General features: G+C 41.9%; 1 protein-coding gene across 1 annotated transcript; it reads left to right on the top strand.

Annotated features, from left to right (window-relative positions):
* Positions 1 to 518: 518 nt before the first annotated feature.
* tbx4 (T-box transcription factor 4) lies at positions 519 to 24,763 on the top strand. The gene is made up of 9 exons (XM_084020269.1): positions 519 to 543; positions 4,216 to 4,361; positions 4,655 to 4,749; positions 12,425 to 12,544; positions 14,590 to 14,737; positions 21,310 to 21,462; positions 21,672 to 21,760; positions 21,850 to 22,085; positions 22,173 to 24,763. The coding sequence occupies exons 2-9, from the start codon at positions 4,218 to 4,220 to the stop codon at positions 22,814 to 22,816; spliced, it is 1,629 nt and encodes a 542-aa protein (XP_083876395.1). The 5' UTR covers positions 519 to 543; positions 4,216 to 4,217; the 3' UTR covers positions 22,817 to 24,763.
* The last annotated feature ends 235 nt before the right edge of the window (positions 24,764 to 24,998 follow it).

The following is a 24,998-nucleotide window of genomic DNA, read 5'->3' on the forward strand; positions in this document are numbered from 1 at the left end:
CACCCAGTGAATGATTGTACCGAGGCTCAGAGGGGCCACGGTCCGCCTGGGGGGCCACTGCTCCCCCGCTGAAGCGCCAGGGCCATCCCGGTGAGAGAAACCGGGGGTCAGATCTCTCTCTCTCTCTCTCTCTCTCTCTCTCTCTCTCTCTCTCTCTCTCTCTCTCTCTCTCTCTCTCTCTCTCTCTGCCAAAGTTTCACACACATACAAGGGGTTGAGCAACCGTGCGTGTGTGCAACGCTTAGCAACGTGTACGCGTGTGTGCGAGTTCCCCTCCTTTATTGCGCAGGGAGCGCGCCGCACAGGCGCAGAACGCAGCTCGGTGCTGGAGAAGCTGAAAGGCACTAAGGCAGCCGGAACCAGTGCGACGCGCTGACACTTCCCCAGCGGACAGCCGCCAGACTCCCGCTCGAGAACAGGCGTTTAAAAAAAAAAACACCCACGTGCAACTGTGTGGGGAAGCGGAGCGCCCCGCTGTTCCAGGCCGACGACAGAGTCCGCAGCCCGGGATGGATTTAAGCAGATGAGAGCTGACTGCGTGAGGTACAGTAGAGACGCGTCGCTGCTGCCGATTCATTGTCATTATGTGTTTGCTTGTGTGTTAGAGTCGCTATCAGAGCACAGGAGGCTCTAAAGCGAGAATTAGACCCGGACTCCCTCCGCTCGGGGGTCTGATGTGGACCCATCTGAGTCTGGCAGTAAACGGGAGCGAGCGGAGTGTGAAACGGACTGGAGGCTTTCTGGACATTAGATTGTTCCACACAAGGCCGACACCATTATTGTTATGGAACAGTAAATAATCAGATGCAAAAATATTGGTCGTTTTTAGAGATGAAAGCTTGGATTTTTTTAAATAGAAAATTTCGGTAATTTATAATATTAACATATTATTATTATTATTATCATTAGTATCATCACTACTAATACTATTATTATTGTTAATGTACTATTATTATGTATTATTACTGTTATTAGTATTGTTGTTGTTATTATGATATTTAATAATAAGATACATTTTTATTTTCTTTAAATATTGGAAGGTCTTAGCAGATGGCTGGCAGTTTAAACGTAATGAAATAAAGGCGTTGATATATTATTTTAAATTCATGTGTGTGTGTGTGTGTGTGTGTGTGTGTGTGTATGTGAGTGATAAATATAGAGGATAGAAGATGTTATATAGAGGGTTTGTAATCCCTCGACAAGACAATGTGTATTAAACCTATTCATTGTTTTAAGAAGCAGGATTGGAGCCACTGAAACACTGATATCCAGGATTTTTTGGGGGGAAAAACATTGTTGTTAGATGAAATACCAGACCACGGTTTTCATCTATCATCCAAAACATAATTTAAAATTCAGTTGTCTGGGGGCGGGTTTTCAAGTGAAGCCTAATTAAATTCATGTTAAACTGCAGCTGATGAGAGATGCTGGAAAATATGATTTTTAAGTGCTTTATTTGTGTGTTCATCATCTAACATTTCTTGTTGTCTAGACTGAGAAGTCTTCCCTGTTTGTGCCCGGGCCTTTACACATCAGAGCTACAGACACAAAATGGCGGCAGATTGAAATGTATCACAGCTGTCTCAGTTAACAGGTCTCATACATACACACACACACACACACACACACACACACACACACACATACACACACACACACACACACACACACACACACAGAGACATACACACACACACACACACACACACAGAGACATACACACACATTTGTTTCTCAGCTTTTCATGATTTTCTTTTGTTATTGTTGCCATTTAAAGGTCTGCTGGTGCAGAGTGTGATGTATAGGCTGCTGATGGTGGCCGGACCACGTGACTCTTACATGCTAGCTTCGAAAACAACAGCGCTGCTTTACATTTGCAGTCAAAAATACCTCCAGCACTTCAGGAGTTTCATGTATTTTTTGACAGCTAATAAAACGCTGTAGTATCGTGTGTATGAATATGTTTTGAGATCAGGATTGGGGGGGTTTCATGATCCAGCCGGCTAAGCAGCGCCGGTGGAAGGCCCCAGTGTCAGGCGGCTCCTCGGTGATTTCCCTGTCAGCCCTTATCTTTATTAGCGTTCACAAGCGCCTCCGTCGGTTTACAGTGGACGGCGCCTCTCCACTTTCATGGCCGCTCTGTGTTTACAGGCCCACATGTAGCCCCCCGGGGGATGAACGGCACCGGGGCGTCCCGGGGCGAGCAGCAGGGTCCACACATTCCCACCACGGGAAAAAGCTGCTAGTTAGAGAAAGTGAGAACACTGCTGAGATGTGGGGCGATGAAAAGTTGCGGTTGGCGTGAAGGACAGCAGCTGAAACATGAGGGAATATGAAATATGTCAGCGTGAAGTGTTGAAACGCTTTTTCGGTTCGTGCCAGAAAAGAGCATTTTCATAAAAGTTTGCGAGCGCCTCACCGAGAGTCCCAGACGAGTGGAGAAAGTGTGCAGTCTGGAGCCGGGATGAGACAGATGTGAGGTTATGAAGCAGTGTGAAAGACAATCTCCAGTGGTTGTGTAGGTGTGAGAGACACGTGGACTTATGACTGTCACCTCAACGACAGGGATGAATACATCCTCCCTTTTACTCGCACCCTGTTGGTTTCACCTGATGTTTGTCATTGGTTTTGGTTCTTTCCTGTTAAAAACGACTTTGAAAGTGTGTGTTTGGGTATTAAATTAAAAATTGTCGCCTCATGCCTTCTCACACCAAACTGCGCTCTGGGTTGCATTCTCACCACAGGTATGATTACAGTGTGTCAGCGTGATTTGCTTGCCGAGGCTTAAAAATACAACCTGAGCGTGTTGACTCGCTCGCTGGCTGCCACGGAGCTAAACAGCTTTAAGTGTAGGCGCGAGCGTTATTAGGACCTGGAAGAGACCGCACAGCTCAGCTAAACGTGGGCACGAGGGACTGAATGAGCCCCTGTTGCATTATGGGATGGAATGATTTAATTTGGGCTGCCTTGATGCCAAACGACTAAATAATTCATACAATTATTCTAAAATAGATTCAATCTAAATAGCAATTTTGTATTGAAGATGACTACTGATTTTGTTTTGTTTTTCCTTTATTTATGTTGGTCATATCTAAAATGGTTGAGTTATTCATATATTAATATGTGGGGATTTTTTTCTGTCTATATTGAATCTACTTTAAATGATAACAAAGTTTAGTTAGGAGAAATGGTTCACGCAGCAATTTTTCAAAATAGGGGTGTCTTGTTTTGCGAACATAATTGACAATAAAAATGTATTTTATATATACCATTATGGTTAGAGACTCTCTCTTCATCCCCTATGCTCATATTTTGAGTGTTATTAAAATCCACAATCAACAAATATGAAAATTAATCTGACTGATAGCTTTATAATAATAATAATAATAATAATAATAATAATAACAATAATAATAATTCTATAGATATTGCATTATGGGACATTGCGTCCAGTTTGTTACAAATATTTGGCTCAGGTGCACACAAGACTAGCGGCTTTGGATGCCCAGTCCATTGCTTTTGTTGAAAAAGCGCACATTCTTGTATTTCATATCCTGATATATAACACACATGTGACATATATTTATATAAGAACACGTTAGCAGAAGACATTCTCAGAGCAAAACCCTACAATTAAATATGACTTACATTCTAAAACCCATTAAAATGTGTGAGATGATGGTCAACCTCTGCTTTAACACACACACACACACATTTACATCATTACATTTACATCAAACAGAGGATGAACCATAACTAACATTCTGCATTTAAAAAAAAAAAAGAAATCCAGAATAAAGCCAGAAATATGAGCTGGTTTCTAGATTGATAGGGAAATGTTTTAATAATAGTTCACTAAAAATAAAAACAGAAATGATCTTAATAGGATTTTTTTACAGGTCAATATAATAATCAATGTTAGCACTGTTGGTCACATAGTTACAAAATGTTGTCAGTATTCAAAAATAAAATAAATATCATAGAAACATAAGTGAAAATGCACATTAATGTAGAATTTGGCAGCAACATTTCATCATCACCTTACACTCATAGGAAAAGGGCAGAATGTGGGGGAACTACACAAGACTATAGTGCATACTTGATGCTGTAACCAAGTGTATTCCTACAACATGCATAATCTAGATTATATATCGTAACACAGCCACACAGTCACTCACTGATAACTGACAGCTGAGTTTCTTTCCAATCATGCAGAGATGCTGCAGGAGAAGCTTTCAGCTGTGACGGATGAATGTATGAGCCGGGTCCAGATCGGCGGGGAGACGGATCTCCTTCCAGACCAGTCCCGACTGGGCCTCTCCACAGCTCCCACCATTCCCAGCTCCAGTGAGCCTGACCAGGTATGCATGGGGACCATGAAGTCCACGAGGCATCACTAACCCACACACACACACACTCATGGCTTACAATGGAGCCTCATGTTGATTGGGATTTTATTTAATTACACTAAATGGTGTATCTCTTTGATGAATCTTTTTAATGTACCAAATGAAATCAATAAAAATGCAGTATGAAGATGGACTGGATTTTACACTTGGAATGCAAACACTTGAAATGACAGTGTGTTTTAGTTGATTCCCAGTAGTTTGTGGTGATGAGGTGTTTTGGTCTGATGTGCGCTCTCTTCTTTCAGAGCATCGAGAACATTAAGGTTGTTCTTCATGAGAGGGAGCTGTGGAAGAAGTTCCACGAGGCCGGCACAGAGATGATCATTACTAAAGCAGGCAGGTTAGTAAAGCAGCCGACACGCCGTCCATCAGCCACCGTGCAGCGTAGACACAAAGACGGGGATGTTTCGGCTTTTCTTCTCTATTTCAACGCGTTTCTAATCCACAACCAAAAAAACAAATAAAAACGGAAATGTGTATGTGCTTTTATTTTAGACGTTATTATAAACCACCACGCTGTAAGAAATACGTATGTAAAATACTTTTAACAGTAGTGTATGTATGAGCAACATTTACTTTAAGTAGCAATTATAAAAGTATTTCCCCATTGAGAGTGCTCTACTCATATATTATGACATTATTATGTGTTATTAATTATGTTTTAGATGTTTCATGTAATGTGTAGTTTTATTATCATTGCATGATCTTTTATGTAAAATCTGAATATGTAATACAACTATTAACAATAGTCAGACAAACGTAGTGGAGGAAAAATAAAACATTCCCCTCACAAATGTACAAAAGTATTCGTATAAAGTAGCAGCTCATTTAAATAATCAAGTACAATATAAATACTTAAACATTATATTTAATGAAGTGCAGTACTTTAGTAAATGCTTCTGCTGTTATAACTAATCCTTAGGTATTTCACACACTACACAAAAATGGTAGTCACATCAAAGTCCCATAATGCATCCCAACATTAACACTGGTCATCACAAACAGTTAAACGGTTTCCAACCGTTAGACTGGAGACGTCATCAGAAACTTGGAAAATGTTGTACATGTTGTTGTTCAATATAATATACAACAAAAACTGCTCATATTCTTCATGAGTTTGTGAAAAATGACAATGAAAGTGATATTTAAGTGATGGATTCATTCATCCTTTGTGTCTAAACAGCCAACGGGAACATAAAGCAGTTATGCGTTTGTCAGGAAGAGAGCGTTCCTGCAGCAGAGACTACATAATTGAAAACACAAATGACTGTTGGGCTTGTTGGATTTAATGCGACCCGAGGATTAGACAGTGAGGCCTTTTGGACATTAACCAGAGTATGAGTACACTCTCAAATCGACCTCCGCCTCTCAATCCTCACGGGAAGGGTTTTTTTTCCAGCAAAAAAATGTAAAAGGTCACCACATTTTTTCCAGAATGCTGCATAACCGTAAGAGATGGGCTTTCCCTTGTCCAGCTGATAAAGTGGGTTCTGAATCCTTAAAGCCTTTTGAAGGGCTGTGCGGCGGTTTGGCTGTGCAGCTGTGCTGGGAAACCCGTCTGGGTGAGACCAAAACGGGCTCCGTCCTTCAGGAGCAACAGCAAGAAATGAGCTCGTATTAAATGTTATTAACGCCAGAGTGAATTATTCAAGTGCGTTATGGAGAGCTATGTTAACATGGTGGAAAACAGCGCCAGTATCGCGCTACGTTAACTCTGTCAATCAGAGCATCCTGGATATGTTTTCACTAAAGGGATTCATTTCCAGTGAGTCTCCAAAAATGTGTCAAATATGTATCACAAACCAGACAAAAAGCCCCCCCCCCAAAAAAAAATCAATAACATAAACCAGGCTCAGATTATCATTCATTAAGTAATCATTGATAACGTCTGAATGTTTTATGTGCTTGAATGTTTAATTCTGTCAAATCTGCGTCATCAACCAGGACATCAGAGTCAGATGTTAAATCATGAAACAGAAGCCAAGTTATTCAGGAGACGTCGTTTTTCATTCCATAGCATCAAAACCAGTGCAGATAAAACGATGACAAAGAACTCTATGAAGTTGGGTTCTGATTGATTTGAGGAAAATCATAAATCCAACTAGAGTCAGGCAGCAGAGCTTTGAGCTAAAAGCACATGTGGCAACATGCTCCCAATGACAATGCTAACAGGCTGCGGGTCTCACATTTACCATCCTGGTTGAGCATGTTACTATATTAATATCAGCATATCAGCACTAAACGCAGAAGTACCACTGAGGCTGATGGGAATGGCATTAGTTTTATTCAAAGGCTGTGGAGAGGTGGACGTCGTCATGGTGATGTCACAGTTTGTGGACTACGGTTTTGAAGTCTCACGTTCGGCATTTTGGCCGTCGCCATCTTGGATTTTTGGAAAACCAGTGAAGGAAGTGACCATATTTGGACTGTGGAGGAGCGACGGGTGGCTCTGATGAACACAAGCGGCAGAGCAGCAACCTTACTGGATCTGGATCCATCTGGTTTCTGGTGTGAAGCTGTTAACAAACGTAGCTGTAAAGTTGAATTATGAAGCTAAGTGTTGAAGTCATCTTGGTAGCTCATTGCAATGTGCCCTAAAGCAGGTTCAACACTGTAAAACTGGCACTGATCTCTGGTACATCTGTCCTGTAGTTTCAGTATCTCAGTAAAATGACAACAGGACCAGGGCTTTAAAGACAACCAAAAAGGGAGGATGCAAGATGCCTCTGATAAGAGTCTTCAGTGTGTGATCCAGTAGAAGAGGGTGAGTGCAGATCTGAGAGGTCATGGCCATGCTGAGTTTGATGTGAGCAGAAAGCCTGAGAGAGTGAGTGGTTGAAATGGACATTTCAATGCCGTGTCGAAAATGTTAGGTGTCACGCTTATCATTTTAAACATTGCATTATAAATGGACTCAGATTAAACAGTCAGGATGACTTCTGTTTGATAGTTTCAGACGTGTTTGAATGCGGCTAAATTACTGCTGAAGTTTGAATAGAACAGACAAAGATTTGGACAGAAATTTAAAAACACAACATCAAATGTACGAACAAACAGACTTCTAACAGAAAACCTTTGGGTACTGAACAACTAATAATAATAAATGCAGTGTAAAATGTAGTACTTCATTTACCTGGTAAAGGAATGTCACATTGCAGATTCAGTTTTTACTCAAAAATTATATAATTATTAAAATATGATGACTTATTATGAATTCCCAGCAATATAAACTAAAATCTCCAACTTTAAAAGTAAATGTCATTATATCATCATGGTAATGGATCTGTTTCATTCTTCCCTTGCAAAAAAAAAAAAAAAATGAATGCAGGACTGTTACTGTGCAGTAAATAACACATTTACCTGACAGAAACCATTTAAGGTTAATATTTTACTCACAAAATATAACAATTAGAATATGAGTGCATTACTGTATTAAACGTTTGACTAATAGTTAATAGTTTAAATTCAGAACATTTTGAGTAGTACTGTTAATAAAAGCTGTTAAAATATGACTTTTAAAATGTTTTCATGCTACAATTCCCAATATGTGATCAATTTATCGAAATAACGGCTGTTTGGATTTTTGCTACTTTCGTTTTCGGAGCTGTGGGAGCTGCATTGGGGTTCCTTTGAGATTTGTTTTTACTTTTTCTTTTTTTTTAAGTTTCATTGCGTAATAACCAAAATGGCATTAACTGTGTACATTGTAATGCTTGTTTTCAAACAAAAACCATTATAAAGAGAGAATAAACTTAGAAATCGCCATGATTAACCCAGTCATTATGACTAGACATGGGACAATATGGAAATTTCATGTCACGATTATTCCGGCCAAAATAATTGCAATTCACAATATCATCAAAATATTCATCCAAATATGCTTTAAACTTAGAATGACATTAAACATACTGGTATCACTTTACACTTTGTTAAGAACCAAATATATGTATTGCGTCACACATAAGACATGTTTTTTCAGTGAAAATCTTTTTAAGTGAAAAACAATCAAATAATCTTAAATATGATGATCACAAATCTTAAGGTGTCCCTGCATAAATAAATATAAAGATAAATGTATTGCGGTATCCTGTATTTTTTTAAATAGGGATCTTTTTTTCACCTCTCTAGCATGATGAACATTTTTCGAGTCACTTGTGATGATATTAACGATTATCCCAATCATGGAAATTCATCACAATCGACTTATTGCAAAGTTCTTATATTGCGACTACAATTAAATCCTATATCCCATCCCTAATAATGATGCAGCTAACACTGGTTGTTAATCCATGCTCGCTGGGCTGCCATAGTAACACAACACTGCTTGGGAGTTTTTCAGTCAGGTCAGGTGGTCAGAAGTAGCAAATGTCACAGCAAGATATGCAACTATTTGTCCCTGTATGTAGAGCTCAAAGAAATTCACTGCATATTTTTGTTTCGATCCAAAACCAAAAAATACTGCAGAAGCCAATACTATATATCCATTGAGGTAACCTATACCTGGCAGCTACATCATATTGATAAAGACATTACAGGTTGTAAAGCTACTAGTAAGACTTTAACACTTCGCTGTAAAGTTGAAGCTAACTTTGTTAGCAGCTTCATACCAGAACCAGATGGATCCAGATCCAGTAAGGTTGCTGCTCTGCCGCTTGTGTTCATCAGATCCACCCGTCGCTCCTCCGCAGGCCAAATATGGCCACTTCCTTCACTGGTTGCAAAAATTCTGAGATGGCGATGGCCAAAATGCTGGGTGATGTCACGATGACTACGTCCACTTATTATATACAGTCTGTAATGCATACATAAAATGTTATAAAACAATGTCATATACTGGGTACCTTAATGCAAAAAAAGACAACAAAAAAACCCCCACTAAAACTGTCAACCTATCTTATCAACACATTTGTAAAATGGGGTGCTATGAAAACAAAGTCTTACTAAAGGGGGGTCCTGGTTTAAGAGGAGTTTGGGCCCCACAGTTGTGGCTTGTGAGGAGGGTCGGTGCAGAGGTGGCAGCGGAGCAGGTACAGATGCAAAGCAGCCAGGCCGACATGCGAGGCATCCCACATTTCCCCCGACACTCCGAGATGAAACTTGCTCAGTCTACTCCCATGCAGCACCTAGCTGAGACTAGTAGACTTGTTATTGTGAGTGTCATTGTGCAGGCGTAATCCTCCCTCTTCAAAGCACCCAGTGCAGCTCTTCCCTCACTCTCCCTCTCTGTACACAGCCCGTCAAGAAAGCAGTGGCGGGGTTGATAAGAGGAATCCGGCACCCACAATAGGCCGAGTCTACTAGGTTGTAGCGCTTCATCATCCCCCCCAACACTCCTTTTGATCTTGCCGTGGTACTGGAGATTCCCAGAGAGGGAATGGATCACTGGAGGGCCTAAACATGTGGGATTGTTAAGAGAAACAGCTGGCTGGGCACACACACATGCACACACACTGACACTGATATCATACACACACTCTCCTACTTCCATTTCTCATGCTCCTCTTAAACTCACTCACTTAGTCACACCACTGTATGTATACGCATGCCTTCATGTCGTCTGCCTTTGAAAATCAGCTGTCTAGAGCTGCAATACCTTGATTTTTATAGATGTCGCAGATATGCATCACCGAGATGTACCATGTTTATGTTTCATTACATGTATGTAAGATTATAAACAGACACGGGCAGCTCAATGACAAGACTACAATGGACCATAGAATATATAGAAGTGGACGCAGTCACCCCTTGGTTGTGGATTATGGTTTTGAAGCCTCAAGTTCAGCAATTCGTCCATCACCATCTTGGATTGTTTGCAACCAGTGAAGGAAGTGACCATATTTGGGCTGTGGAGGAGCGACGGGTCAATCTGATGAAGTGTTAAGTGTTAAAGTAATCTTAGTAGCTAATTGCATTGATAGCATGGCAGCGATGCCGCGGTAGCGACCTGTTAATCACATACCTTATGGACTATTTGACTCTAAATGGATCCTAATTTTATAAATGAACATCATGCTGTATTGAAGAAGACCTGAACCTAGAGATTGAGACCATAAACTCGTGTTTACAATGTTTACTGAGGTAATAAATCAACTGAGAAGTAATGTCATTTTCTCATAGACATACATGCAATCAGACTTCTTTTTGCAACCAGAGGAGTCGCTCCCTGATGGCCAGTAAAGAGAATGCAAGTTTAAGGCACTGAATTGGCTTCACTTTTAAGAACCAGAGGTTCATGAGTGGTTCTTATACAAATCACAGCTCAGCCGAGATATTTGAACACTTAATCCACTGGGTTCAGTGGGTTTTTTAAGGCATCAATATTCTCCAAACAAAGGACTTGTTGAATTGCCTAACAGCATCGAGAACTTGGAGGCTGAGGCAACCATTTTTGCTTCATGACCCCACAACACTCAGCCATTGGCCCATGGGCAAAGGTGTTAAAGTAGGCATGGTACAATTTATTTACTATGACTTAAAGTGTGAATGTTCTGAACAGTAGAACTGAGAAATGGTCAACTGACAACCTAGTTTGGTTGAATCATTCTAACACTTAGACACTATTCTTAGGACCAAGCTAAGTTGGTATCTCTACAGTCATCTGTTGATAAGATTTCGGTGCATCCAGTTTATCTGCCTGTCTGGACAGCTGAAGTATGAGCAGCAGAAACGTTGTCTAGGTAGTTATGGTCGTATCACACAAATCCGACGGCCACATGTGTTGACACAGGCCTCCATCTGCTCTGTCTGTATGGCGCAAGTGGAGCCAGAGATGAGAAGAGGTCTGCTGTGAATGTTCCTCTGAGATTAACCCGTCTTTCAGTGAGGATGATACCGGGACTGATCCGTCTCACTGATTGGATTTGAAGCCTGGGAGAGAGATTTAAATTACCTGCCCTCGACCCCCCTCTCTCTCTCTATCTTCCATGAGGGAGTATTTACAGTAACATGATCAGATGGTGTCAGGCACTATGAGTCTTTTGAAGAGGGGCGTTCGCTCCAGTCGGACCATGTAAGCTTGGAGATGGGGTTTTGGTGCTTCACCATTTTCCTAGACGGCATGCCAGGCTTTTCATGAGTGTCCGCCAGTGTTTGAACACGTTGCCACAGGCGACGCCAACAGATAGTCTGCAGGCCTTTTTGACCGTAGCCTCTTGAGCAATGACAAGTTGGCTATCTAAACTGTTGTCCGATCTCGAGTGCCATTAAAAACCACTTAGGGCTTTATAAGGGGTGCAGGGCCCTTTGTGAAATTTCCTTTGGTGCAGATGGAGTGAAAAAGTTTTTGGTTTCCCAGAAGAGGTCAGGAAAGGTAGCTTCCCTTCATGTGTTTTATGGCTTTGACTGCTATATTAGCATATTCTGTCTTCCAGTCTGGAGGCATTTAAAAAGACAGAGCGTGTTCCCATATTTTTATGGCCTCTCAGTATCACAAGCATGAGAGGATTTCAGCTTTCTCCAGAATGCATGCCGGCAAGGAGACAAACCATTAAAATATGAATTTGACAGTAATGAAGCAAAATATCCTGGGAGGTTTGTAGAAATAGGCATCCACTTTATGTTCAGGTAAATGTGAATGCAGCTTCTCACCCTACTCTTCTCTCAGTCCCACGATATCCACGGTCCTCTCTCATCCCAAGCCCTTAAGAACATCACTGAGCGATCCAGATCTTCATCTGCACTAGCTGTGACTTTACTCTGCTTATCCTACACATACAACTGTTTTTATCATCCTACCCGATCCTTACTTCAGAGGAAGATCATTGACCTTTAGTAACAGCAGGTTTTTATTTGTTCCTGGACTTGGCTGCATGTGAAAATGAATCACTCGCAATCGTGTATAAGATTAAATCAGCTCCACCTTAAAAGGTCCCAGCCCCACAGGGATTCCTGTTTGAGAATTACGTTGGTGCTGACGCTAATTAATCCAATCTTATCCTCAGATAAACCAAGTATTGCTTTGCCCTCACATGAAAGCCAAATAACAGCATTTCTAACACCTTTCCGTTCTTCCACAGGAGGATGTTTCCCAGCTACAAGGTTAAAGTGACCGGCATGAACCCCAAAACCAAATACATCTTACTTATTGATATCGTCCCAGCTGATGACCATCGCTACAAGTTCTGTGACAACAAATGGTAAGTGTGCCATTCCAAAGTCATAAATGAGTGTAGTTGAAGGTGGCCTGCTGCTACAGCCTGTTAGCTGAGCTGATATCACGTTGTAACTCACGTTGACTTTATGAGTCTTCACTCCTTCCATACGCAGTGTTTCAGTCTCAATTGAACAGCTAGCTCCTGTTTGTGTGGCTGCCTCGTGGTGATGTCTGGTCTCTGGCAGAGAGTTGCCTTTTAAGCAACTGTCTGACCAGTGTCAGGTATCGGGTCTGGTACTGATCTCACAAACCCGTACTCGTAAAACAACTCTGATACAACCGCATCAACGTGACACTACGTGACGTGAACCTCTCATCGGTTGATCCTAACAAGCCGCCCAGCTGCAACAATAACCAGATGAACAAGCATGTTAATCCATCATTCCCAGGTCATGCATCAAAGAGTGCTAGCAGCCACAATGTCGTTGACAAATGCAGCTACTTTGTCTCCACTGCAGCTTGTCAGCTGTGTGTCTGCTGCTACAATCTGTCAGGGTTTCCTCCAATTATTACAAGTATTACAGCCTGACGTAACGTTAGCAAGTGTCCAGTGGGGAAAGAGTGTGTGACAATGAGTCTGAAGTCAGCAGGTACAGTGTGAATATAGCAGTGCATTGTGGGTACAGTTTATTTGCCGTTGAATAAAAGCTACAACTCCTCAAGATCCTGGAGGAGACACAAGCCAAGTTCCTGTGTCGTCATCGTCAGCCAGCTGATAGTTAAAGTGAAGGGAGTTAGCACTGAAGTTAGCAACAACTCTGGCTGCTCCGGCTCACGAACACTTAAGGTGGACTGACCTTTAAGGTGGACCAGCGCTTTTCTCCTTTAAGTGACAAGCTGCTCTTCTAAGTTTTGCTCGATTATTTTTAATTTTGAATATTTCTATTAACTGATATAGCACAGTTAAACTGTAAATTATTAACATCCCTACTGTAAACTTTGCTCTGTTTGTATCAGGAAATCACAAAGTCAAATGTTAAAATATAACACAGCATCATGTTGTGTTTTTAATTTGTAACAGTCATGATTATCTGATGAATATAAAACCTGTTTTCAAAGTTATTATTAGAACTGTAATGAAATTTTAAGTACTCATATCTGTACTGGCAAATCCTCAAATGTAAGTACATATACTGAAAAAAAGTTATTTTGGTGCATCCCTGTTAAAAGTATATTAAAAACAATTTCCCTGATGCTTAGGCCCGGCAGGGTATAGACAGGAGGAAATCTTGCTCTGTCGTGTTGCTGCTCACCACACAATAATCCTGATATTATTCTCTTTATTCACCAAAGATGTACAATGCTCACTAAAATCCTCTGAAATTTACATTTACTTAAATAGGGGGGGAAAGGAAGGCACACGACAATCACACAAAATACAAATTAAAAATTAACATTTTGTATTTCAATGATTGTACTAGAGCAGATCATCTAAGCCTGGCGTGGTTTAATAACTAACTGCAGTGGCTACAGTTTCTTACTGCAGTCAAAACACGAGTCAGAGAGAAAAATCTGCTGCACTGAACTTGGTGTTTCCTGTTGCCCCCAATGACATTGCAGCCCTCCACCCATAAGTATGCCACTAGAACTGGCACTGCCATTTGTCCATGAGTAGATAAAAAGAAAAACCCACTTTGCCAGGAAAAGAATGCAAAAGAAGTGATTTTTACAGGCATTTGTTTCTGATCTTGTGGCGTGGCCTGCAGTTGGTGGGTTCTGGTGTTTCTCAGCAACACCTTGGAGAAGCATAATTACTAATGATGTTTTAGCAGAGGCCACCTCCTTCCAGTCGGAGGGATTTAATACTGTAAAGGGTAGAGAGCAGTGCTGTTCTTTGCCTCTATATTGCTACATTAAGGTAAAAGAGACCTACTTCATGAGGTTACAGGAACAGACATTTTTACTAAGCCATGTTAGATCAACTGAGACGTATTCTTTAAATGTTGGATGACATTAGCTGGAGGCAACATGACATTCGTTTTCTTCCCTTGTTACAGTGCTTCTGCACATCTCTCAATCTGTTTTTAGGATGGTGGCTGGCAAGGCCGAGCCAGCAATGCCAGGCAGGCTCTATGTGCACCCTGATTCCCCTGCCACAGGAGCTCATTGGATGAGGCAGCTGGTGTCGTTTCAGAAGCTCAAACTTACAAACAATCACCTGGACCCTTTCGGGCATGTGAGTACCTGCAGAGAATATTATTACTTTCTACAACTCAAGAGCTATTCAAAGAAAGGGCTGATGTCATGACAAAATGTATTGGATTATTCCAATAGCTAATGATAACATTTTACTCATAGGAATGCAATTTTCACCTGATGATGATTGCTATCTATGAAATGTTAGTTTATGATGAATGTCTGCACCATACTGCATTGGAATTTAACAGTTGAGATGTTTCAAAAAATCAACCTCATGGTGGCGCTGCAGAGAAAATCAGGAGATCACTAAGGTATTTATTCTCTGGGACATGTTAATGTCTGTACTGAAATCTTCTTGTAGATGTAGAGATATTCCACTCTTACGAGCAGCAACCTTACTGGATCTGGATCCATCTGGATTCGGGTATGAAGCTGTTAAAGGAGTCATCACCTGGTTTTATACGTATCCAGCCCCCCTTGGATCGCTTTGGATCAATTCGTAAAACTTATTAGAAAAAAAAAAAAAATTTTAATCAAACATTGAGCTTGTTCTGACCCTTTTTCGTACCGCGATTTTATCACGCGAGATTACGCGCGAGGTTTTGACTGGTCCGGATGTGCATTGTATAATATGTAATGAGGCGCGCGTTGATTCGCCGCAGGAAGGACAGAGCCGGGGGGGCTTGCCTGCATGCAGACTCCAAAACATAATGGCGGCGCTTCGGCGATTTCAGGTAGCGGACGGGGCGGGGTTGGGTGGTGAAAGAGGGGTGGGCTTATGCAAGTAGCCGCCACGGTGACGTCACCGAAGGCGCAGAATCAAAATCTCGTGCTTTAGGAATGCACACCCTTGTGTGCTATTCCTGTTCGGAAAAAGAGCAGAAGCGAAAAAACGGCGCCACTTTCAAACTCCAGCCTTTCAGGCAAGTTTCAACTGAGGTCAAACACAGATATGCATGTTTTAACAAGAGAAATTGCGATTTCCAGGTGATGACTCCTTTAACAGAGTTAGCTTCATAATTGAAGGACAACTTTACAGCTAAGTGTTAAAGTCATCGTAGTAGCTAATTACATTGGTAGCAACCTGTCATTCACAAGGTAGCCCCATCCTAAAGCATCCCCTACTTTATGGTCTATTTGACTCTAAATGGACCATACTGTACTAGATGAACATCATGCTGGATTGAAGAAGACTTGATACTAGAGATTGAGGCGATAAACTCATGTTTACAAAGTTTACTGAGATAGTTAATCAAGCGAGAAGTAGGGTCATTTTCACATAGACTTCCATGTAATCAGACTTCTTTTTGCAACCAGACGAGTTGCCCCCTGATGGCCAGCAGAGAGTATGCAAGTCCGGCATTTCAGCATTGGCTTCACTTTTCAGACCCAGAGGATGCCGCCTGGTATTACAACAGGAAAAGTCAGGGGTCCATCAAAGTCAGTTGGATTATTCGTCTTGGCCTAATGGATATCTGTAGCAAATTCTATGACAATCCATCCAGTAGTTGTTGAAAAAGTCCAGAGCAAAGTCATATTGCAGAAGATATTGTCAACATTGTCATCCCCAGTGCTGGTGTGGCTAAAAACAAGAAAAAGACCAGAGCTAATAAAGTCCCATTCAAGATGAAGGAAAGTGATGAGTGAAGTGTTGATGAGCTGCTCTGTACAGATACAAAACAAGCCAACTAATTAATCCATATTGTAGTAAACTGGGTTCAACAGGTGAAACCCCTTTAGATTTTTAGTAAATAATATATATATATATATATATATATATATATATATATATATATGTGTGTGTGTGTGTGTGTGTGTGTATGTATGTATGTATGTTGCTGAAATGTCATGAATCGAGGGAACCTATTAATCCTACATTACAGTGATAAACAACATAAAGCTAATATGAACATTTGAGTCGATCCAAACAGGAAAAGGTGAAGGTGTTTTTTCCGAGAGGAAGGGTAAGAGAAAGGGAAGCTGCAGAGGGAGGTGAAGAGTGTGACTGTGGCAGCGCTCCCCAGGGGGACTCCGGGATAGCTTGTCTGAAACCATCCCATCAATGGGCGGGCCCATTAGGTTCATAACCTCTCAGATCAGTGGTGGGGCCTGCTGTCAGGTTGAGTTGAGTGCCTGGCCAGTGATAAGGGCGAGTAATGAGGGCAGAGCGAGTTTAAGGCCAGGCAGAGCCCAGATGACGCCAAGACCAGGAGGTGTGTAGTAGGGCAGGGCTTGACGGCGGAGTGAAGGAACTCCAATTCACTATTAATTATGCACCCGACAGGGGATGATGCAGGATTTTATCGAGATGAAAAAACAATAAGTTGATCATGGTGGATTTTTCATCACCAGGATAATCATAAACCAGCTAAAAACATTTTGTAAAATATATTTATCCTTCATTATGCAGTGAAATCTTATGATTTATGACCATCTGATTTGACTGTTTTCGCTAAAAAAAGATGTCTTTGACACAGTAAAAATATTTGTTTCTTAACAAAATGTAAACTGATACCAGTTTAATTGCCATTTTAAGATTTTTAGGCAGATTTACTGATTATCGGGATACTATTGTGTATAGCAACTATTTTGGCAGGATAATCATGACATGGCATTTTCACATTACTGAATGTGTAGAAATAACCATGGACATAAGTCACAAAGTACTTAACAAGGAAAAATAAAAGAGATGAAGGAAATCATGGTAGTAGGAGTGACGATACAAGGGCACAAAACACAATAATTCCATATAGTGCAGAAGTCTTAACTCATGAAGTCACTATGTGACACAAACAATCTAATCTCAAAAAACACATTTTATTACTAAAGGTAAGTTTCAACCCATTTAGTCCTGTCCTGTGTTACATTCAAACTGTTCTGCCATGAAAATATGACGACAGAAATGTCCTTTTAACATTAAAATCAATAAGAAACATTGTAATGAGCTGCTCAACCAATTTAGATGATTCAACTATTTTGATTTGATGTATGTTTCTGTGTAAACAAATATAAACATAAAAAAATAAAGTCACATTAATGAAAATATATAAAATAAGTATATTTTCCCTGATGGAGAAATGAGTGTGGGTTCTTGGAATAAGCTGGTTGCTAAGCGAGTCTACAGCACAGGTGTCAAACTCATTTTAGTTCATAAGCCACATTCGGCCCCATTTGATCCTAAGTGAGCCAGACAAGTAAAACCATTTCTTATATACCTATAAATGCGAAAACCTCCAAGTTGTTCTCTTTTTTACTGTAAAAGTACATTCTGAAAACGTTTAAACAACTAACCAAATCATTTAGAAATCACAGAACGGCCAGATATGTCTCTCTGATCTCTCAGCTACGACTAAAAACAGACTGTTGCCTCAAACCTGCCAACTATTCAATTATCTCCTCTGTTCTCGGCCGTCCCGGGCGATTTTATTTATCACATTGACTCTGTGAAGAAATAATAACTCAACCGTTTTTCACGTGAGTTCATTTTCCAGCAGCAGTGTTTCCTGCATGAACGGCCCCATAGCATAGTATGTACATACTGTTAGCATGTAGCATCTTTAATGGTGTATCAGCATAGGGCCTGCTGCTGTTAGCGTGGCCCCCAGTGGACAAATAGGAACAGCAGTATTTTATTGAAACATTTATTGAAAATAACCTGCAATTTTCACACTTTGCAAAGTCATCCAGTGGGGCGGATATGACCCTTTGTCGGGCCTATTCTGACACTGGGGCCGTATGTTTGACACCCCCAGTCTACAGAATCAGCAGACCGTAGGGGTGCAGGCAGAGCATCCATAGTTTAGGTACTACAGCCTCAAAAGCTTGATCACTGTGGTGGTAAGGAGGGTTGAGACGGAACATTTAACACAACCCCGAGGCGTTCCCAGGCTGGGATACCCCGGGGGCCACTTTCCAGTTGGACGCGCCCCCAGACTGGCCAGTCTGTGATGCCAGGGATCAGCACGCCTAGGTCGCCCGCCCTTGCCTGCTGCCCGGCTAGCATTGCACCCGACCCGTATGCTTGTCCCTGCGGGTGGTGGGCCAACATGGTGGCGGCCTTGTGTGCTTCTTCAGGCTGTACCCGGCTGTGCCCCATGAGCCAAGGTCTGGCCACCAGACGCCCGCCTGCAAGCTCCCCTCCCAGGTCTGGTTCCAGGAGGGGGCCCCGGTCTCCCTCATCTGGGCAAGGTACCACAGCTTGCCATTTTATAAAGGGTCCATGAATAGCTCTTAGTCTGGCTCCACCCCTGGGACCACTTTGCCTTCGGAGACCCTAACAGGAGCTTTTTATTTTTAAGACACTGAAAAAGTGTTGCAATAAAAATATTTGTTTCTTGACTAAATGTAAAGTGATTCCAGTAGGTTTTTGTGCCATTTTAAGAGTTTGAATCATATTTGAATAATATCCTGAATCACAATTATTTTTGGCAGGATAATCATGAAATTCATTTTTAATCCCATGTCTACAGCCCAGTAACCAAAAGAATGACATCCATGTTTTCAACAATGACAACAATGTATGCCTATTGTCAACATTCTGTACCAATGTAGGCAGTATTAGGACTTTTATTTGCAGAATACAGAAATAAGGGTGTGGAGGTTTGGCTGGTGGATGGATGTATAGACTGGAATTTACATTAAATACCTTATATTGATAATCACCTTGGCATAAAATAACACTTATTGTATCGTATAAATAATCATCACCGGAAGGTTTTTCTATTAGGGTAAGATGAAAGCAGCTTCTTGAGCCTTTCGCTGATACGAGGAAGGCTTCGCTGCATTCAGACAACCAGAGAGTCTATAGTATCACACTCAAACAGCAGCCAGACAAAGGTCAACAGAGAGCCTCTTGTGAACCAGCCAATAGCTTATCTTGGTCTCCCAGTCTGCCTCAGCAACAGGACCATGTGAGCACCGGGCGGCTCGGTGTTCAACCCGAGCCCAGCTCAGTCTTTGCCTCTCTTCGAGAGCCCCCTGCAGGAGGGCGCTCCTTGGGAGAGCGTCTGGCGACTAAGGAGGGGAGGAAGTGCAGAGCTTGACGCTCATGTGCACTGACAGAGCTGGACTAGTGATGACCCTGCCGTACTGTTGCTAACGCCTCACTGGGCACAGCAGTCCGCCGCGGCAAGCGGAATGATGCGAGTGAGTCGACCGGCAGCCACCCAGACAAGCCGAACACGGAGCACGCTCAGCACTTGCTACCTGCTGCACAAACACACTAGAGTCCAGATCAAGTGTGACGGACGTGAAAAACACTTTGAATCCAATCTAATGACTTTGCACATGAAAGGCTCAATTCCAATGATGGAATGGATGGAAACAGACGCGGTGTACTATATGTTAGCCGTAGACATCAACAGTAGATGTGATATGATGTCATAAGTCATGTGACAACCATCAGCCATCTTACCTGGGTTACCGTGTTTATATCGCCATCAATGGGCAGCAACTGGTTTTCAGCTGTTCAGCACTTAACTGGTTTACCATAAGGACCAGAGTGACATGTAACTCAAAGGTAACAGACATTATTATTTTAATACTGTATGTTGTTTCTCTGTCTGTCTGTTTGTAATGACCGGTTTAGTTTATCAGCTACCGAGAATACCATAGAAATATAATAATTTTCAGCAATATAAATGCAGATTTAGGAGATTATGTCCATGATGGAAAGCTTTATATTGTTTATAGAAGATTATCAGTGTGTTTTCTTGCCAGATTCACTCAAAATAGACGCTGAAACTATTGCTATCTGGTTTACATGGGTGCCATAGGTCTAGGTCAGCGTTTCCACGTTCAGTGTGAAGCCGGCGGACATCACTAGACATCCTAGTGGATCAGAAGTGATGATTGACAGGGATTCCTTTTGTCTATCAGTCTATACTTTGTTTTCAAGGAATTTCTTTCATTCGATACCTCTAAATAAAAAATAAAAAAAGTACTTATTTTAAGATGTTTTCTTCCAATTAATGTTAGTCACGTGTGTCACATACAGTACTTTGGATCCACTAGAAGTGTGTGGTGATGTCTGAATATACAGGTGGAGAAGTCAGTGTCTTCTTTTGAGTCTCTACTTTTATTAGAATTGAGGTGTCAAACATGCTCAAGTCATTCATTCAAATGTTTCAATTAAATATACTGCCATTATATAGATACACTTTTATAGATTTGATTATAGATACCACTTGCTTACTTACAGGCTACATGACACAACACATTTTTAAGGGGCTCCAACATGCGGCCCGAGGGCCAGAACCAGCCCACCAAAGGGTCCGATCCGGCCCACTGGATGACTTTTTGTTGTGTTCACAGCACCTTTCAGTGCTCAAGGAATATAATGTAACGTGTGATTCGATGGTGAATAAAATACAATAATTTTCTATGACCACAGAGAACAGAGAAGATAACTGAATTCAGAAAAGCATCTGGTTTGTTAATAGATTTTTTTATTGTGAGATTGTGATGGTTTTCAGAAAGATGTGGTTATTTATAGGATATAATGCAATGATCCCACTTGCCCGGCCCGCTTGAGATTACAGCAGGCTGTGTGCGGGATAGTCTGTCTCGCCTGCTATAAGAAGTTAAACATTAAATGTGTTATCTTCCCAGATCATCCTGAACTCTATGCACAAGTACCAGCCCAGACTACACATCGTCAAAGCTGATGAAAACAACGCCTTCGGATCCAAGAACACCGCCTACTGTACTCACGTCTTCCATGAGACGGCCTTCATCTCCGTCACCTCTTACCAAAACCACAAGGTACAGTATGTACACTATACTACAGTAATAATGTTCTAGCAATGTTCCTAATTTTACAAATATAAAAGTAAAGCTTGTTGGTGTCAAATTGATTACTCAATCAATTTTCCCGTTTGATATTTTCAATTGAATCTGCCTTGCATTGCTTTACCTACGGTTTGTCTGATAGCAAATAGAATGAAATCTGAAAAGAAATATAATTTTTCTAGATCACTCAGCTAAAGATAGAAAACAATCCATTTGCCAAAGGATTCCGGGGCAGTGAAGAAGGTGATCTGCGAGTTTCAAGACTACAGGGGTACGTTTACACAAGAAGGAACCAGGAAAGTCAAGGTGCCAAAACTTGCTTCCTTGAAAGACTGATTGCTTTTCTCTTCTGCTGTGCAGGAAAGACTATCCAGTGATTTCAAAGAACATGGTCCGCCAAAGGCTCATCTCCTCGCACAGTCACCTAGCAGGGAAGCTTGGAGCAGGAGTCCTCACAGGGCACCCTCAGGTCCTGTCCTCTTATCAGTATGAGACTGGGGTTCCTTTGTCCAACTCGGACCCCCAAGATCCTATCTCGAACCACTTCCCCCAGAGCAGAGATCCCAGTCTTCTGTACCACTGCTTCAAACACAGAGGTATGTTCTGTGCCACTGTTCTGTGTACAGAATCAGATGTTTCCATAAAGTACAAACAATCTATGCCGTTAATTTATCCCTTTGCAGATAATGCCCGACACCTAGAAATCGGATGTAAGCGGCCATACCTGGAGACGTCGTCCGCGGTCCCGGAGGACCATTACTTCCGTTCAGCTACCTCATACGATTCGCCCTTACTGTCTCACCCCTACTGCACTGAGGCAATCACCTCTAGAGAGGCGTGTATGTACGGTAGCCTGGAAACTGAATCTGGATCTGGGGCCGGGGACACAGATGACCTGACCAACCCCTCTTCAATAAATTGTAACATGTGGGCCACGATGCAGCCCTACCCCCGCTACAGCGTGGAGGGCGTCCCGTACCAGCCCTTCGCCGCTCACTTCACCAACGCTGCTGCGGTCACTCCGGTTGTACCGCACCCCGCTTCGTCCATGGCGGCGCGACCACAGGCCGACTTGGGGGTCTACAACTCGGCAACGGTCCAGCGAGGTCTGCCCATCATACCTCCCTCATCCTCCTCTCCAGCTGTTTCGGGGTCCAGAGAGCGGTCAGGCCATCCACCTCTATACCACAAGAAGCCAGGGTCACCGCTCCGGCCCCACAGAGATTTCTCAGCCTATCCCACACAAGGCACTATAGCCATCCGGGATCCATCCTATCAGTACCAAGTGGGGCTGAGTAGCGCAGGGACTCACTGGACTGACAGCTAACGAGAGAAACCCGCTTTGTCTAAAGTATCAAGTCTGAAATTGATCAAGGTTCAAACCTCCACCGGGGGCTGCTGATGCCAAGTCATGATAATGAACTACAGCCATGATCATTGTAGTCCAAAGCCATCTAGATCCATGAATTCTCGCTGACACTCTGTTACATACGACACGGTATGTGGTGAACGGTGGCCGACCTCTTCACTCATGCACATGTGCAGCATATGTATGTGTCTGTATGAATCAGAGGGGAGTTTCTCAACATTCAAAGACGGAGAGCAGGTTTGAGCAGCACTTACAAGTCTATCAGAGGGAGTTGGGAGCTTAGGGGCACAAGACATCAACAGTACAAACAACAGTAACTTTCCAACACATTCTCACTCCAAAGGCTCAGCAGGTCAACGCTCCGAAGCTTCACTCAGAAGCTCTATGTTCCCCTCTAGCATTGCTGTTCACGTGTCAGTGATGTCACGTGTCAGTGATGGCGTGTCAATATACGGCCGTTACATGTATAGTTTCTTTAATTTCAAAATAAAAAGTTCCGCATGGGACACTAACAGCGGCCTCCTGGATTAAAGTCCTGAGTTTGTTTGACCCGTCTTCCTCCCCTGCCTCCCTCTGTGGACAATCTCTCTCTTTATACAATGCCAATAACTCTACCCATAATGCAGTAGGTGGGTGCGTCAATCCACTCACTAAATGAGCACCGACCAAGCTACATTATTTTACGCCTTGGCATTGAGAACCGGTTGAACTTGATTAACAACAATTATTTAGTGTGAGTTGCCTAAAGTCAAAATGGGGATATTTTTGAAGTCAAACAGTATTACAGATGAGATCAAATTGATGATTGGATTGACCTTTGATTGGTGTGCTTGCCCTTGAAGAGAATGAGGTCTTGTTAAATATGTGTATTCAATGGTTTCCTAGAGAGGACTGACGCTGAAGATTTTATCAGTTCTTGCAGATTCTATGTTTTCCTTGTTGTCAACAAATCCAATGAAAAGAACCAAGCCAACACTTTCTCACCCTCCCCTTTGTGCATCACTCATTCCTGGTCCAAGTCCACTGGCTTGAAGATGTCTTAACAATATTTGAAAACCAGTCACAAATACACAGTATTACAAAAGTCAGAATGTCCTAAAACAGCTCTCCGCTGGCAACAATAATGTGTTGTTGCATTTGTTAAGAAAATTACACAATGCCGCCAGCCTTGAGAAGTAGGAGGAGCTGGCAAAAGGTAACACAGATTTAAAAACTTATCACAGCCCTTTAACTCCCATATGTGCCAAAATGAGATTAGCTCCACCTTGATTAAAGGGTAAAAGTGCATTGAATCTAATTGAATGAGAGTCGTATGCACAAAGTTAAATAACAAGTATTTTCCCATGATGTATATACAGAGTAATAAAATTTAAAAAAGCATCCTTAAAGCGTCCGTTGTGAGAGTTGTTAGTGTAAATACCCTTTACAGGTCTATGCTCGTTGCATAACGCCGGCAGCAATCAGAAGAAAACCTCATGTTGTGAGTGGAAGACTAAGCCGTGCTACTACTTGTGGTTGTTCGTCAAAGCTTTGGCTCCAAACGTACGACTCCAAACAATATTCCAGTGAGACGGGACAGCAACCAGATGCGGGCTTTGAGAACTGTTGTTAAGCCATGGTTAGTGCTGGAAAAGAGAGCTGCACACAAATCCCACTCCCAAATGACTTAGTTGGGGAAAAATCCTTACAAATACAAAACAGGCTGAGCAGCAAGGAAAGCTGAAGGAAAGGCTCCTGGTAACATGACACACAGTAGAGGTTGAACTTGCATTGGCAAGGTACGATTATCTGTAGGATATGATGGTGATCCCTCGTGCATTTGTGCATTGTCCCTTTATTTCATGTTGTTAAATTCATTTGAACATTTTTGAATATATTGACATTTTTGCACACCTGATGAATAAACAATTCCATACCTCTAACTCTTTGTACATTTAATTCAAGACCACTGTTGTGCTATGACTGCACTCACTTTAAAATGAGAGGACCATTTTTGTTTCCATCATTTTCAAATTGAATTAATCCATTAGTGGTTTCATTAATGTTGATGACTCATGCGTGAACTGGTAAATAACGACCTTGTTGTTTGTTTTCAGTGACGCACGAGAGAATGAGAAACTGCTTGTCAGGAATGTTTCTT

The sequence above is a fragment of the Eutrigla gurnardus genome (assembly GCF_963514095.1).
Source record: "Eutrigla gurnardus genome assembly, chromosome: 10".
Taxonomy (NCBI): domain Eukaryota; kingdom Metazoa; phylum Chordata; class Actinopteri; order Perciformes; family Triglidae; genus Eutrigla; species Eutrigla gurnardus.